Source organism: Ceratotherium simum, chromosome 6, assembly GCF_057802395.1.
Source record: "Ceratotherium simum simum isolate JZ-2026a chromosome 6, ASM5780239v1, whole genome shotgun sequence".
NCBI lineage: Eukaryota > Metazoa > Chordata > Mammalia > Perissodactyla > Rhinocerotidae > Ceratotherium > Ceratotherium simum.
In genome coordinates, this window is record NC_141905.1 from 55963856 (window position 1) to 55980941 (window position 17086).

The 17086-nt window shown below is 36.1% G+C and overlaps 1 protein-coding gene and 1 pseudogene across 1 annotated transcript in view; one reads left to right on the plus strand and one right to left on the minus strand.

The window, feature by feature from the left end:
* Positions 1 to 17086, plus strand: part of LOC106801494 (cytochrome P450 2C19-like) — a 281591-nt pseudogene that overhangs the window by 55246 nt on the left and 209259 nt on the right.
* Positions 1 to 17086, minus strand: part of LOC101403918 (cytochrome P450 2C19-like) — a 36765-nt gene that overhangs the window by 15503 nt on the left and 4176 nt on the right. The window contains exons 4-5 of the mRNA XM_004427868.2: positions 2965 to 3125; positions 1709 to 1885 (exon numbers count right to left, since the gene is read on the minus strand). Coding sequence (XP_004427925.1) covers positions 1709 to 1885; positions 2965 to 3125 — 338 coding nt within the window. The remainder of the gene's footprint in view (positions 1 to 1708; positions 1886 to 2964; positions 3126 to 17086) is intronic.

The following is a 17086-nucleotide window of genomic DNA, read 5'->3' on the forward strand; positions in this document are numbered from 1 at the left end:
AAACAATTTCGTTTACAGTAGCATCCAAAAACATAAATAACTAATAATCTATTTAACAAAGGAGGTGAAAGGCTTGTACACTGAAAACTAAAAACCATTGCCAAAGGAAATAAAGAATATCTAAATAAATGGAAAACCATCCCATATGCAAGTATTGGAAGATATAATATTGTTAAGATGACAATACTTCCTAAAGTAATCTAACTATTTAATCTTATACCTTCCATAATGCTTAGAGTAGATTCATGCATACAACGGTTACTTAAAATGCTTGTCATTTGACAAGGGAGCCAAGAACATACAATGGAGAAAGGAAAGACTCTTCAGTAAATGGTGTTGGGGAAACTGGACAGCCATAGGCAAAAGAATACCATTATTTTACACCGTACACAAAAATTAACTCAAAATGGATAAAAGACTTGAATGTAAGACCAGAAACCATGAAACTTCTGGAAGAAATACAGGCAATACGCTCTTCGACATCGGTCTTAGCAACATATTTTCAAGTACCATGTCTGACCGGGCAAGGGAAACAATAGAAAAAATAAACAAATGGGACTACATCAAACTAAAAAGCTTCTGCACAGCAAAGGAAACCATCAACAAAACGAAAAGACTACCCAACAATTGGAAGAAGACATTTGCAAACCATACATCTGATAAGGGGGTTAATATCCAAAATATATAAAGAGCTCATACATCTCAACAACAGAAAAATGAACAACCCAATTAAAAAATGGACAAAAGATCTGAACAGATATTTATCCAAAGAACATATTCAGATGGCCAACAGGCATGTGAAAAGATGTTCCACATCATTAACTATCAGGGAATGCAAATGAAAACTACAATGAGATATCACCTCATGCCCATCAGAATGGCTGTAATTAACAAGATAGGAAACAGCAAGTGTTGGAGAGGATGTGGAGAGAAGGGAACTCTCATACACTGCTGGTGGGAGTGCAAACTGGTGTAGCCAGTATGGAAAACAGTATGGAGAGTCCTCAAAATTTAAGAATAGATCTGCCATACCATCAAGCTATTCCACTGCTGAGTATTTATCCAAAGAACTTGAAAACATGAAAGTGTAAAGATACATGCACTCCTATGTTCATTGCAGTATTATTCACAGTAGCCAAGACTTAGAAGCAACCTAGGTGCCCATCAAGGGCCTAATGGATAAAGAAGATGTGGTATATACACACAAAGGAATACTACTCAGCCATAAGAAACTATGAAATCCAGCCATTTGTGACAATGTGGATTAACTTTGAGGGTATTATTCTAAGCGAAATAAGTCAGAGGGAGAAAGTCAAACACCATATGATCTCACTTCTAAGTAGAAGATAAAAACAACAACAAACAATCACAAAGAGACAGAGATTGGATTGGTGGTTACCAGAGGGGAAGTGGAGAGGGAGGAGGGCGAAAGGGATGATTAGGCACATGTGTGTGGTGATGGATTTAATTAGTTTTTGGGTGGTGAATATGATGTAATCTATACAGAAATCAAAATATAATGATGTACACCTGAAATTTATATAATGTTATAAACCAATGTTACCCCAATAAAAAAAATAAAAATAAAATAAAATGCCTGTCAGCATTATTTGACTGACCATTGAACCCTACCTGGTAAATAGAGAACTATTTAATGAACCACAAAATGCACAAAAATCAAATAACTGAGCTGTCATTAACATTTTACCTGCTCCATTTTGATCAGGAAACAATCAATAAAGTCTCGAGGATTGTTAATGTCCAGAGATGCTTGGTGTTCCTTTGCTTTCTCTAAAACATAACTTTTTACATAAGCAACATTTTTAAATAATTTTTTGTGACTCCCTGGGAAATAATCAAGGACCATAGGGAAACTATTGCAGAGCTGGAATAGAAAACAATAGCTTATTAAATAAAAGACATTTAATGAAGATTTGTATACCATATGCCAAGCCCTGGTTAGAAACTGCACTATAAATATTAATAAAACATGGTCTCTGTCTTGAAGGGAAACTTTTATTTGACAAATATATAATTTTCTATGCTGACAGATGTATTTGAGGGAGAAAATTCTGACCAAAGGATCAAAGATGATAAATATTCCCTATATTCATACATTATGTCTGTAGTATAAAAACATCTTTATTTCAATTCTCTCACTTTTTACATCAATTCTTCCCTACAGTTTTGAAATTTGAGATGGCATGAAAAGTTATTATTCACACTTTGTAAATGCCACACATAACTCATCCTTTTATTATAAAGTAACTGTGTACCAGAGCAGTTAAGTGACTTCTCTAAGATCCCACAATTATCTTTTAGGCCAAATGCAGAACATATCCTCTCAGCACAAGTAAAACTGTGATGTTGGTTTATGATTCATGTAATATAAAACCGGACATTTTCTCATCCCCAAAACAATCACCTTGTCAGTTAGGATGCCAGCTGAAGCATCAAACACTTTTACCCTAGTCAGTGTTCCCTACTAGCATTTGTGGTCCCAAACGTTCTCCCTCTTTGAAAGAGATATTCTCTTCCTTCATAAATGCGGGCACTGCTGCCAATTAATGTGATGATGAAGTAACTAAGTGTTGACTGAATGAGAATACTTGTGTGTAATGGAAACCTTTCCAGAAGGGCCTGGAAGTCCATTTAGTGTCATGGGCATGCTTTAGGGAAGTTACCAAAGTACTTTATGGAAACTGGGCTTTGGAATTTAGTGGGAAAACCACTGGACAGGGTCAATGGGATTGAATTCCAGTTCTGTATTCTGGATATGTATATTCCTGTCTATCATTAGAGGGCTCAGCCATCTTTATCACATATTCACACCATGACACTAAGCTCTGGGTAGAACTGTAGTGTTCACATATTCACTTCACAGCTTGGTATAAGTATAGATTTGGAATTCTTGAAGAAAAAAAGCATACATTATTCCTCAAGAAAAAAGAGTCTTGGCCTCACCTGCATCCATGGGGAACTGATAATCTTGACATTTTCGTCAAATATTTCCACTATGTTTAGAAAATTCTCATCTGTATAATCAAAACGGTTGTGGAAAATAATGGAGCAGATCACATTGCAGGGAGCACAGCCCAGGATAAAAGTGGGATCACAGGGTGTAGCTAAGAATCAGAAACAATTTTAAAACATCGTTAAAATGTACATATGAAACAATTTGTCTTTGAGATAACAGGTAAAGATAATTTTAAAAACTCTAAAGCAATATCTTACCTACACATTCCTTTAACAGCAAAATATTCAACATGCATAAAATCAACACATCACTTTTACCTTTACATGTGTAGACCATTTCAACCTAGCTACTTAAATAATGTATCTTTTTTAAACATTCAATTCACATCCACTGCCTTTATTTGTATCCTTTTCACCCAAGGTATCTGTTAATTGGCAGGGACAAAGAAAAAAAAAACAATTAAAGAGGTCATTTTTAGTTTTTGTTTTTGTTTCAACAGTTTTTTCTGTAATTTGAGCTCAAAGAGATTCCAAAAATATGGGTAGATTGGTTATTATTCTACATAGGCTAGTAAGCTGGCTATTTTTCTAAAGAGGCCATTTTTAAATCATTGAATAACTAAAGTTATCAGTGCTGAATATCATCTCTGCAAAGCCTGTAGAAAATACATACAGAAAGAGAGAGAATAGTTAGGGACCTCGAAATGTTTTATCTATAATGAATAGTTGAAAGAATCATGTGTAGAATCAGTAGGGGGAAGCCAAACAGAGAGACTGTGGGTGAATTCACGTATTTGAAGGAATAAGTGTAAAAAAGGAGAAAACATCCATGTTGTATGAGAAGAAAAACTAATATGAACAAACAGTTATTATAAGATGGAATTTTTGTCTAAAATAAAAATAAAATGAGAAAGTTTTATGTCAAGCATGAAGCCCAGGCAGTCAAACAAAAAAGGTAAATTGATAAAAGGGGTTCTTTTATATTTGCATTTCAATATTAAAAAAAAAAATCCCTCCTTAGGAAGTAAATGTACAATATTTCCAATCACCATCAAAACTTAACTTATTTGGGCAAAGCTGACCTATGGATACTTCTTGGATATTGTTCTGTACAGCCAGCAATAGAATAGTATGTTTTAATAAATTTTAATTTTTTCCAATCATTTAAATCAAGTTTATCGTATTTCTGGTAAAGAAATTACATTAAAGGAAAAATTTTATTTTTTGATAGGGAATTTATGAAATAAATGATTGATAAAATATCATTTTATGTAAAGAGATTCAAAATTCACATCTATAGATATAACTAAAGATGAATTTAATCAAAAGTATTGTGGCTGAGTGACAACAGGAAGATTGTGGAATAGGAAGTTCTAGCACTTTTCCCCCATACAAACACTGATTAAGTAGTGACAAATGGACTAAAATTATTTTATGAGATTTTCAGAATCCAGTTAAGATGTTGCAGTACCACAGATGAGCACAAAGCTGAGAACAGCCACAATAAAACTTGTGAGAAGGCCGAAAGGGAGAAGTCAAGATGGTGGCGTAAGCAGACTCTGAACTCACCTCCTCCCGCAGACACAGCCAATTTACAACTACTCATGGAAAAGTTGCCCCTGAGACAGAACTAAAAGCTGGATAAGAGGAACTCCTGCAACAAAGGAAAATCCTAATTGAGGTGGAAACGGCAGAAACTCACTTCTGGAGAAGGAGTGCCACCTTCACAAGCCGCAGAGCCTCACAGCCCCCCAGGAGCAGCTCAAAGGTACACAGCCTCCCTGGAGAAGCAAGTCACTGAGCCGGGCAGTGACCCGCTGTGGGCATTCTGTGGACCCAGCACAATCGAGATGAGTTGCATAATATATGACTTTGCCTGCTACTAAAACATTGGGGAGTACCCCCAGAAAACCCGGTTCACACAGACATTAAAACCAGCTCTTAAAAGGCCCAGGCACAAACACACCCGTTTCAGAAAGCAACCTAAAATCACCAGAAAGAAAGGTGAACAGTGCATTGGTGAAAAGAGACTCACCTGATAGGTCCTGAGTGCATCTGGGTGAGAGGTGAGACCTCTCCAGGGACTGGGACATGGGTGGCGGCCATTGCTGTGGCCTGGTGTGGGCATGCTGACACAGACGCCATTGGAGTTCTCCCTAGGGCCTGCTAGCCAGGGTCTGCCCCACCCACTAGAGCACCAATTTAATCCAGCTCAGCCAGGGCAGACAGCCCACCCTAGAGACTGGCCCCACCCAACAACCAGCCCTCAGGCAACTTGTGGACCTACATAGACTGGTGACTGGATTCTCTGCAGCCTGGCAACTGACACCGATACAGAGGGGCAGGGCATGCACAAGGAGTGTGTGGAGAGTGTGGGGCAGTGGTGGAGTGTGTGGGGTTCCCACCGTGGAGAGAGGGGTTCCACTTCAGGAGGTTGGGGCGCACACACAGGCCAGGACTGTGTTGTGTTGACAGTGTGTGTGGATCTGTGGGTGGCAGGGCTTGTCAGCTGCAGAAGACTTGTGCTTCTCAAAGACCCACATAGGAGGTTTGCCCCACCTTCCAAAGCCTGAAACAATTGGGTGCTCCTGTGCCTGAGGCCAGCCCCACCCAGCAGCAATCCTCAGAGAGCTGACAAGATACCTAAAGGCTGCAGGCTTATAGAAATTGTAAGCCCCTGAGCCTAACAACCTGCCACGCTGGGGACCTACTCACTTAAAAGAAATACTGCAACACAAATGTGGTATTAGAACTTGCAGCCAACTGTGCTGGGGCTCCCCACACCTGACAAAGAGAATGAAGGGCCCACAACAAATACAAGCAGCTGAGCATTACAACAGCTGGCCAGGAGCATAACTCAGCCTCCCTGGGCGCCTACAGGGAGAGCAAACAGGCCACAACAGAAGGACACATGTAGCCCACATAGGGGTCACCCCTGGAACATTGAGAACTGAGGGAAGCACACGGCAGGCATCCTAAGGTATCACTTATATAAGGTCACCAATCCAAGAGCAGGAGACGTAGCTGACCTACCTAATACGTAGACACAAGCACAAGGAAAGAGGCAAAATGAGGAGGCAAAGGAATACATTCCAAGTAAGGGAACAGGACAAAACCCCAGAAAAGGAACTAAGTGAAACAGAAATGAGCAAACTACACAACAGAGAGTTCAAACAAAGAGTGTTAAGGATGCTCACTGATCTGGGGAGAAGAATAGATGAACTCAGTGATAATGTCAACAAAGAAATGGAAGATATAAAAAAGAACCAATCAGAAATGAAGAATACAATAATGGAAATGAAAAATTCACTAGAGGGACTCAAAAGCAGAGTAGAGGTTACAGAAGAATGGATCTGCGAGCTGGACAAAAGACTAGAAGAATTTACCCAAGCTGAACAGGTAAAAGAGAAACGAATTAAAAAGAGTGAGGACAGTCTAAGGGACCTCTGCGACAACATCAGGCGCACTAACATCCATGTTATAGGTGTCCCGGAAGGAGAAGAGAGAGATAAAGGGGCAGAGAATCTATTTCAAGAAATAATAGATGCAAACTTCCCTAACCTAAGGAAGGAAACAGACATCCAGGTACAGGAAGCACTGAGAGCACCAAACAAGATAAACCCAAAGAGGCCCACACCAAGACACATCATAATCAAAATGTCCAGAATTAAAGATAAAGAGAGAATCCTTAAAGCCGCAAGAGAAACAAAGTTACAAACAAAGGAAACCCCATAAGGCTATCAGCTGACTCCTCAGCAGAAACCTTACAGGCTAGAAGAGAGTGGCACGATATATTTAAAGTGCTAAAAAGAAAAAACTTACAGCCAAGAATACTCTATCCAGCAAGGTTATCATTGAAAATGTGAGGAGAGATCAAAAATTTCCCAGACAAGCAAAAATTAAAGGAGTTTGTCACCAAGAAACCAGTGCTACAAGAAATGTTAAAGGAACTGATTTAAGGGGAAAAGAGAAGACCACAAATAGGAAAAAATATCTATTTCCATGATAAGAGGGTAATGGATACAAATGCACAAAAAAGAGGTTAGATATGCTATCAAAAGCATAAAATGAGGGAGGAGGGGAGTTAAAGAGTAGAGCTTTCAGACAGAAGTCAAACTAGAGAGACCATCAATTCTGAATAGAAGGAGAAAGGAACAGAGAAGGACTACTAAAACACTGTGGTGATGGGTTGTAATTAGTATTTTGGTGATGAACATGATGTAATCTATGCAGAAATAGAAGTACAATGATGTACACCTGAAATTTTTACAATGTTATAAACCAATGTTACTGCAATAAACAAAAAATTAAAAAAAAAAAAAACCACTGAGAAAAAAAACTTAAAAAGAATGGCAGTAAGTACACACTTATCAACAGCTACTTTAAACGTCAATGGACTAAATGCTCCAAGTAAAAGGCATAGGGTGGCTGATTGGATAAAACAGGAAGACCCACATATATGCTGCATACAAGAGATACACTTGAGACCTAAAGACACTCACAAACTAAAAGGGAAAGGATGGAAAAAGATACCCCAGGCTAATGGCAAAGAAAAGAAAGCTGGGGTAGAAGTACTCATATCAAACAAAATAGACTTTAAAACAAAAACTGTAAAAAGAGACAAAGAAGGGCATTACATAACGATCAAGGGAACAATCCAACAAGAGGATATAACACTTGTAAATATCTATGCACACAATTTAGGTGCACCTAAATACATAAAACGATTATTAACAGATATAGACAGTAACACAATAATAGTAGGGGACTTGAACACTTCACTTCCACCAACGGATAGATCCTCCAAACAGAAGATCAATAAGGAAATATTCGCCTTAAATGACAGATTAGAACAGATGGACCTAGCAGATATATACAGAGCATTCCATTCAAAAACCGAAGAATACACATTGTTTTCAAATGCACATGGAACATTTTCGAGGATTGATCATATATTAGGCAACAAAACAAGCCTCCATAAATTTAAGAACACTGAAATATTACCAAGCATCTTTTCTGACCACAACAGTATGAAACTAGAAATCAACTATAGGAAGAAAATCAGAAAAGCCACAAATACGTGGAGATTAAAGAAAATGCTACTGAACAATGACTGCGTCAACGAAGAAATCAAAGAAGAAATCAAAAAATACCTGGAGACAAATGAAAATGAAAATACGACATGCCACAATTTATGGGATATGGCAAAAGAGGTTCTAAGAGGGAAGTTTATAGCAACAGAGACCTATCTCAACAAACAGGAAAAATTTCAAATAAAGAATCTAACAATGCACCTAAAGGAACTGGAAAAAGAAGAACAAACAAAGCCCCAAATCAGTAGAAGAAGGGAAATAATAAAAATCAGAGCAGAAACAAATGAAAGAGAGACTAAAAAAACAATAGATAAAATTAATGAAACCAAGAGCTGGGTTCTTTGAAAAGATCAACAAAATTGACAAACCTTTAGCTAGACTCACTAAGAAAAAAAGAGAGAAGGCACAAATAAGTAAAATCAGAAATGAAAGAGGAGAAATTACAACAGACACCTCAGAAATACAAAAGATTATAAGAGAATACTATGAAAAGCTATATGCCAACCAATGCGACAATCTGGAAGAAATGGATAAATTCTTAGAATCATGCAACCTTCCAAAACTGGATCAAGAAGAAGTAGAGAATTTGAAAAGACCAATCACTAGTAAGGATATTGAAACAGTAATTAAAAACCTCCCCAAAAATAAAAGTCCAGGACCAGACGGCTTCCCTGGTGAATTCTACCAAACATTCAAAGAAGACTTAATACCTATCCTTCTCAAACTCTTCCAAAAAATTGAGGAGGGAGGGAAGCTCGCTAACTCATTCTATGAAGCCGACATTACCCTGATACCAAAACTAGGCAAGGACAACACAAAAAAAGAAAATTACAGGCCAATATCACTGATGAACATCGATGCAAAAATCCTCAACAAAATACTAGCAAATCGCATACAACAATACTTGAAAAAGATTATACACCATGATCAAGTGGGATTTATTCCAGGTACGCAGAGATGGTTCAACATTCACAAATCAATCAATGTAATACACCACATTAATAAAATGAATAAAAATCACATGATCATCTCAATAGATGCAGAGAAAGCGTTTGACAAGATACAGCATCCATTTATGACAAAAAGTCTGAATAAAATGGGTATAGAAGGAAAGTACCTCAACATAATAAAGGTCATATATGACAATCACACAGGTAATATCATTCTCAATGGTGAAAAACTGAAACCTATCTCTCTAAGAACAGGAACCAGACAAGGATGTCCACTCTTACCACTCCTATTAAGAAAAATAAATAAAAGCGATCCAAATTGGAAAAGAAGAAGTGAAACTGTCACTATTTACAGAAGACATGATTTTATATATAGAAAACCCTAAAGAATCCACCAGAAAACTTTTAGAAGTTATAAACGAATATGGTAAAGTTGCAGGATACAAAATCAACATACAAAAATCAGTTGCATTTCTATACACTAACAATAAAGTTGCAGAAAGAGAAATTAAGAATACGGTCCCATTTACAATTGCAACAAAAAGAATAAAATACCTAGGCATAAACTTAACCAAAGAGGTGAAAGATCTGTACACCGAAAACTATAAAACATTTCTGAAAGAATTTGAAGAAGACACAAAGAAATGGAAAGATATTCCGTACTCTTGGATTGGAAGAATTAACATAGTTAAGATGTCCATACTTCCTAAAGCAATCTGTAAATTCAATGCAATCGCTATCAAAGTTCCAACATTTTTCACAGAAATATTACAAAGAATCCTAAAATTTATGTGGAACAACAAAAGACCCCGAATAGCTAAAGGAATCCTGAGAAAAAAGAACAAAGCTGGAGGTATCACACTCCCTGATTTCAAAATATGCTACATAGCTATAGTAACCAAAACAGCATCGTACTGGCACAAAAACAGACACACAGATCAAAGGAATAGTATGGAAAGCCCAGAAATAAACCCTCACATCTATGGACGGCTAATCTTCAACAAAGGAGTCAAGAACATACAATGGGGAAAAGAAAGTCTCTTCAACAAATGGTGTTGGGAAAACTGGAGAGCCACAGGCAAAAAAATGAAAGTAGACCCTTACCTTACACCATACACAAAAATTAACTTCAAATGGATTAAAGATTTGAATATAAGACCTGAAACAATGAAACTTCTAGAAGAAAACATAAGCAGTACACTCTTTGACATCAGTCTTAGCAACATATTTTCAAGCACCATGTCTGACCTGGCAAGAGAAACAATAGAAAAAATAAACAAATGGGACTACATCAAGCTAAAAAGCTTCAGCACAGCAAAGGAAACCGTCAACAAAACAAAAAGACAACCTAACAATTGGGAGAAGATATGTGCAAACCATATATCTGATAAGGGGTAATCTCCAAAATATATAAAGAACTCATGCATCTCAACAACAAAAAAACTAACAACCCAATTAAAAAATGGGCAAAAGACCTGAACAGACATTTCTCCAAAGAAGATATACAGATGGCCAACAGACACACGAAAAGATGTTCAAAATCATTAGCTATCAGGGAAATGCAAATCAAAACTACAATGAGATATCACCTCCCGCCCGTCAGAATGGCTATAATTAACAAGACAAGAAACAACATGTGTTGGAGAGGTTGTGGAGAGAAGGGAACTCTCATACACTGCTGGTGGGAGTGCAAACTGGTGCAGCCACTATGGAAAACAGTATGGAGATTCCTCAAAAAATCAAGGATAGAACTACCATATGATCCAGCTATTCCACTGCTGGGTATTTATCCAAAGAACTTGAAAACACCAATGCATAAAGATACATGCACCCCTGTGTTCATTGCAGTGTTATTCACAATAGCCAAGACTTGGAAGCAACCTATGTGCCCATCAAGGGACAAATGGATAAAGAAGATGTGGCATATATACACAATGGAATACTACTCAGCCGTTAGAAACGATGAAATCCAGCCATTTGTGACAACATGGATGGACATTGAGGGTATTATGCAAAGTGAAATAAATCAGAGGGAGAAGGTCAAATACCATATGATTTCCTTCATTAAGTAGTAGATAATAACAACAACAAACAAACACATAGAAACAGAGATTGGATTGGTGGTTACCAGAGGGGAAGGGGGGAGGGAGGAAAGCAAAAGTGATAATTCAGCACGTGTGTGGTGATGGGTTGTAATTAGTATTTGGGTGGTGAACATGTAATCTATGCAGAAATAGAAGTATAATGATATACACCTGAAATTTACACAATGTTATAAACCAATGTTACTGCAATAAACAAAAAATAAATAAAAAAAATAAAGGGAGAAATAAGCAACAAACAGTAATAGTAGGGGACTTTAATACTCCACTTTCAACAATGGATAGATCATCCAGACAGAAAATCAATAGGAAACAGTAGACTTGAACTACACTTTAGACCAAATGCACCCAGCAGACATATACAGAAAATTCCATCCAACGGCAGCAGAATGCACATTCTTCTCAAGCACACACAAAACATTCTCTAGGATAGATCATATGTGAGGTCACAAATCAAGTCTTAACAAATTTAAGAATATTGCAATCATACCAAGTATCTTTTTTGACCTCATTTGTATAAAACTAGGAATCAATAGCAAAAGGAAAACTGGAAAATTCATATATATGTGGAAATTAAACAACACACTCCTGAATGACCATTGGTCAAAGGACTAATCAAGAGGGAAATCAAAAAATATCTTAAAACAAAAAGGAAAACACAGAATACCATAACTTACAGGATACAGCAAAAGTAGTTCAAAGAGGGAAGTTTATAGTTATAAACCTCTACATTAAGAATAAAGAAGGATCAGCAATTCCACTTCTGGATCTATATACAAAGAAAATGAAAACACTAACTCAAAAAGATATAGGCATATCCATATTCATTGTAACATTAATTACAATAAATAAAAGGCAAACTATATAACAGTGAAGAAGAGATGAATGGCTCCCATGGATTAGGAGTGAAAGAGATTTGTCTACAAAGGGGCAGTGCAAACAAGATTTTTGGGGTGATGAAACTCTTCTGTATTCTGATTGTGGTGGCAGTTGCACGAATCTATATATGCATTAAAACTTAGAGCTGTATACACACATAAAAAGTCAATTATACATATATCAATGTTTTAAATTATAATAAAAATGTATTTTCCATTATTACCAGTAAAAATATGCAAATGTATGGAAGGATATTCATTGCAGCCTACAGCCACAAATTGGAAACAATACAAATTTCACGAATAGGCACATGGCTAAATAAATGATAGTTCATACATGCAATGAAATGTTATAAGTATGCATGGAATTATGCCCTTGATATAATAAGTGAATAAAACGAGATGCAGAACAGTATTTATGATCTCATTTTTTCCAAAACATAGAGAAATGCCTAGAAGTCACACACTAAATTGTTAACAGTGATACCTCTGGCTAACGAAGTTGCCAAGCATAGGGATCAGGGATGGGTTGAGGAAGAAGGTAGATGTTCATTAACTGCTTTACATACTTAGTATTGTACTTCTTTTATAATTTTAAAATAAAAAGTTTTTATTTATATAAAAATTAATAAAGATATAAAATAAACAATGTACTTGACATCTTGAGGAACCAGAAAAAAGAACAAACTAAGTCCAAAGTTAGAAGAAGAAAAGAAATAAAGATCAGAGCATAAATAAATAAAAGAGAGACCAGAAAAACAATAGAAAAAAATCAATGAAATTAAAGCTGGTTTTTGGAAACTATAAACAAAATCGACAAAACATTATCCAAGCTAAGAAAAAAGACAGAATACTCAAATAATTAAAATCAGAAATGAAAGGGATACATTACAACTGACATCACAGAAATACAAAACAAAATGGAAAAGACTATAAGGACAATTATACACCAACAAATTGGACACACTAGAAGGAATGGGTAAATTCCTAGAAACATACAACCTACCAGGACCAAATCATGAGGAAATAGAAAATATGAACAGACCAATAATGAGTAAGGTACATGAGTTAGTAATCAAACCTTCCAACAAAGAAAAGCCCAGAACCACATGTTTCACTAGTGAATTCTACCAAACATTTAAAGATAGGTGAACATTGTCAATCATTCTCAAACCCTTTAGAAATATTGAAGAGGAAGGAACATTCCCAAACTCATTTCGGGAGGCCAGCATTTCCCTGATAGCAAAGCATATAAGGACACTACAAGAACAGAAAACTGCAGGCCAATATCTCTGATGAATTAAGATGCAAAATTCTCAACAAAATGCACAGCAAACCAAATTTAACAGCACATTAAAGGATCATACACAATGATCAAGTTGGATTCATCCCTCGGATGCAAGGATGGTACAACATATGCAAATCTATACATGTGATATACCACATTAATAGAATGAGAAATAAAAATCATATGATCATCTCAACAGATGCAGAAAAAACATTTGACAAAATTCAACATCCTTTCATGATATAGGCACTTCTATACTCCTCTACTCAACATAGAAAAGATCATATATGACAAGCCCATAGCTAATATCGTACTCAAAGTGGAAAGGATGGAAGCTTTTCCTCTAAGACCAGAGACAATAGGAGGGTGCCCACTCCTACTACTCCTATTACTATTACATAGTACTGGAAGTCCTAGCCTGAGCAATCAGACAAGAAAAAGAAATAAAAAAATTCAAAGGGAAAGGAGGAAGTAAAATTGTCTGCTTGCAGATGGTATTATATTATAGCACAGAAAATCCTAAAGACTCCACCAAAAACTGTTAGAACTAACCAATAAAGTTACTAAAGTTGCAGGATACAAAATCAACATACAAAAATCATTTCTCTTTCTATATACTAACAGCAAACTCTCTGAAAAAAACAATCTTTTTTTAAAGAGCAACAAAAACAATAGAATACTTAGGAATAAATTTAACCAAGGAAGTGAAAGATCTGTAAACTGACCTCTCGTAGGACACTGGTGAAAATAATTGAAGAAGACACTGATAAATGGAAACATATCCAGTGTTCATGCATCAGAAAAAATTAATATAGTTAAAATTTCCATACTACCCAAAGCCTTCTATACATTCAATGCAATCAATATCAAAATTCTAATCCATTTTTTAGGGAAATATAAAAAACAATGCTAAAATTCATATGGAACCAAAAAAGACCCAGAATACCCAAAACAATCCTGAGAAAGAAGAAAAAAGCTTAAGGCATTAAATTTCCTGATATCAAATTATATTAGAAAGCTATAGTAATCGAAACAGTATAGTATTGGCTTAAAAACAGATGCAAAGACCAATGGAACAGAATTGAGGTTCAGAAATAAACCCACATGTATACTATCAACTAACATTTTACAAGGGGGCCGCAAATACTCAATGGAGGAAAGAATAGTCTCTTCAATAAACGGTTCTGGGAAAACTAGATATTCACATACTAAAGAATGAAACAGAATCCCTATCTTACACTACTCACAAAAGTTGACTCAGAATGGACTAAAGACTTAAATGTAAGACCTGAAACCACAAAATTCCTAAAAGGATACTTAGGGAAAAAGTTTCTTGACATTGTCTTGGCAAGGATTTTTTTTGATCTGCACCAAAATCACAAGCAAGTAAAGCAAAAAGAAACAAGTGAGACTACATCAAACTTTAAAAGCTTCTACACAGCCAAACAAATGATCAACAAAACAAAAAGGCAACCTAAGAAATGGGAGAAAATATTTGCCATCCATATATCTGATAGAGGGTTAATATCAAAAACATGTAAAGAACTCATATAACTCAACAGAAAAAAACTTCTGATTAAAAATAAGCATAGGAATTGAATAGAATTTTTCCAAAGAAGACATACAAATGGCCAACAGGTACATGAAAAGGTGCTCAACATCACGAATTATCAGGGAAATCAAAATCAAAACCACAGTGAGATATCACCTCACACCAGTTAGAATGGCTATCATCAAAACGTCAAAAGATAACAAGTGTTGGCAAGGATGAGGAGAAAATGGAACCCTTGTGCGCTGTTGGTGGAAATGTAAATTGGTATAACAACTATGGAAAACAGCATGGAGATTCCTCAAAAAATTAAAAATAGAATTATCATATGACCCAGTAATCCTACTTCTGAGTCCATGTCTGAAGAAAATGAACACAGGATCTTGAAGAGATTTTGGCACTCCTATGTTTATTAGCATTATTAGCATTATTAATGGTATTTATTAGCATTATTCACAATAGCCAAGATATGAAAACAACCTTTGTGTTCATCAGCAGATTATGGATGAAGAAGATGTGATATATATACATACACACACACACACACACACACACGCACACATATATATATATATATACACAATGGAATATTATTCAGCCATGAAAAAGAACAAAATCCTGTCATTTGTTTCAACATGGATTCAACATTGAGGGCATTATGCTAAGTGAAATAAGTCAGATAGAAAAAGACAAATACTGCATCATATCACTTATAGATGGAATCTAAAACAGCTAAAATGTAGAAACAGAGATTAGAAGAGTGGTCACCAGGGCCGTGGGACTGGGGGAAATGGGGAGATGTTGGTCAAAGAGTACAAACTTCCAGTTGGAAGATATACAAATTCTGGGGATCTAATGCACAACGTGGTCATTCTAGTTAACACCTCTGTATTGTACACTTGAAATTTTCTAAGAGAGTAGATCTTAAATGTTCTCCAAAGAAATGGTAATTATGTGACCTAATGGAGGTGTTAGCAAATATGTGAGTGTATCAAATCAACACACATACACCTTAAACTTACACAATGTTATATATCAACTATATCTCAATAAAGCTGGGAGTGAAAAAAGAAATATTAAGTGTAGATCACACAATTTCAAGAAGGATGATTTTTTATTTTTATTTTTTTTGTGAGGAAGATCAGCCCTGAGCTAACATCCATGCCAATCCTCCTCTTTTTGCTGAGGAAGACTGGCCCTGGGCTATCATCTGTGCCCATCTTCCACCACTTTATGTGGGATAGCGCCACAGCATGGCCTGACAAGCGGTGCGTCGGTGTGCACCCCGGATCTGAACCCAGGCTGCCAGCAGTGGAATGTGCACAGTTAACCGCTACAGGCCACAGGGCCAGCCCCATTGTTGATTTTTTAAAAAATCTTGGCTATGTAGGTGTAGTTACAGCTACAGCATAGGGAAAATATGTACTTCAGAGGAAAACTATGAATTGTCTATAGCTCACCCCCCTGCTCTATATATAGGAGTGATTTTGGATTCTATGGGAGTTATTTTGCAACTTTTTAAGTTATCAATAACTGATAGCAAAGCAAAATAATTCCTCTATATAGATATACAAATTCTGTCCTGTCCAGTAGAGCTTCAATTGACTTTTCTAGGTAGTTTTTCCTTCGTTTGCACATTCACATCAACATTCTTTTACTTTAAATAGGATTGTACTTTTTGACCCTTCTCCTTTGAACTAGTTGTAACACCTTACTGATTTCCTCATTAATGAATTAAACAATATCTTTAACTTGTGGGCATTTAAAAAAAAGAAGGCATACAAATCGTCAACACGTATGTGAAAAGATGCTCAACATCACTAATTATTAGGAAATGAGATTCAAAAGCAATGAGGTATCATCTCACAGTTGTTAAGATGGCCATTATCAAAAAAAAAAAGAAAAGAAAAGAAAAGAAAAGAAGTGTTGGTGAGGGTGTGGGGAAATTGAACCCTTGTAAGTAGTTGGTAGGATGTAAAATAGTGCAATTCTGTGGAAAATGGTATGGCGTTTCCTCAAAAAATTAAAAATCAAATTGCTATGTGACCTAGCAATCCAACTTCTGGGTATTTATACAAAAGAACTGAAATCAGGATCTCAAAGAGATGTTTGCACTCCCACATTCATCGTAACATTATTCACAATAGCCAAGAAGTTGAAGCAACCTAAATGTCCATCAGTGATGAATGGATGGACAAAATGTGGCAAATACATACTCTGGAATATTATTCAGCCATAAAAAATGAAAGA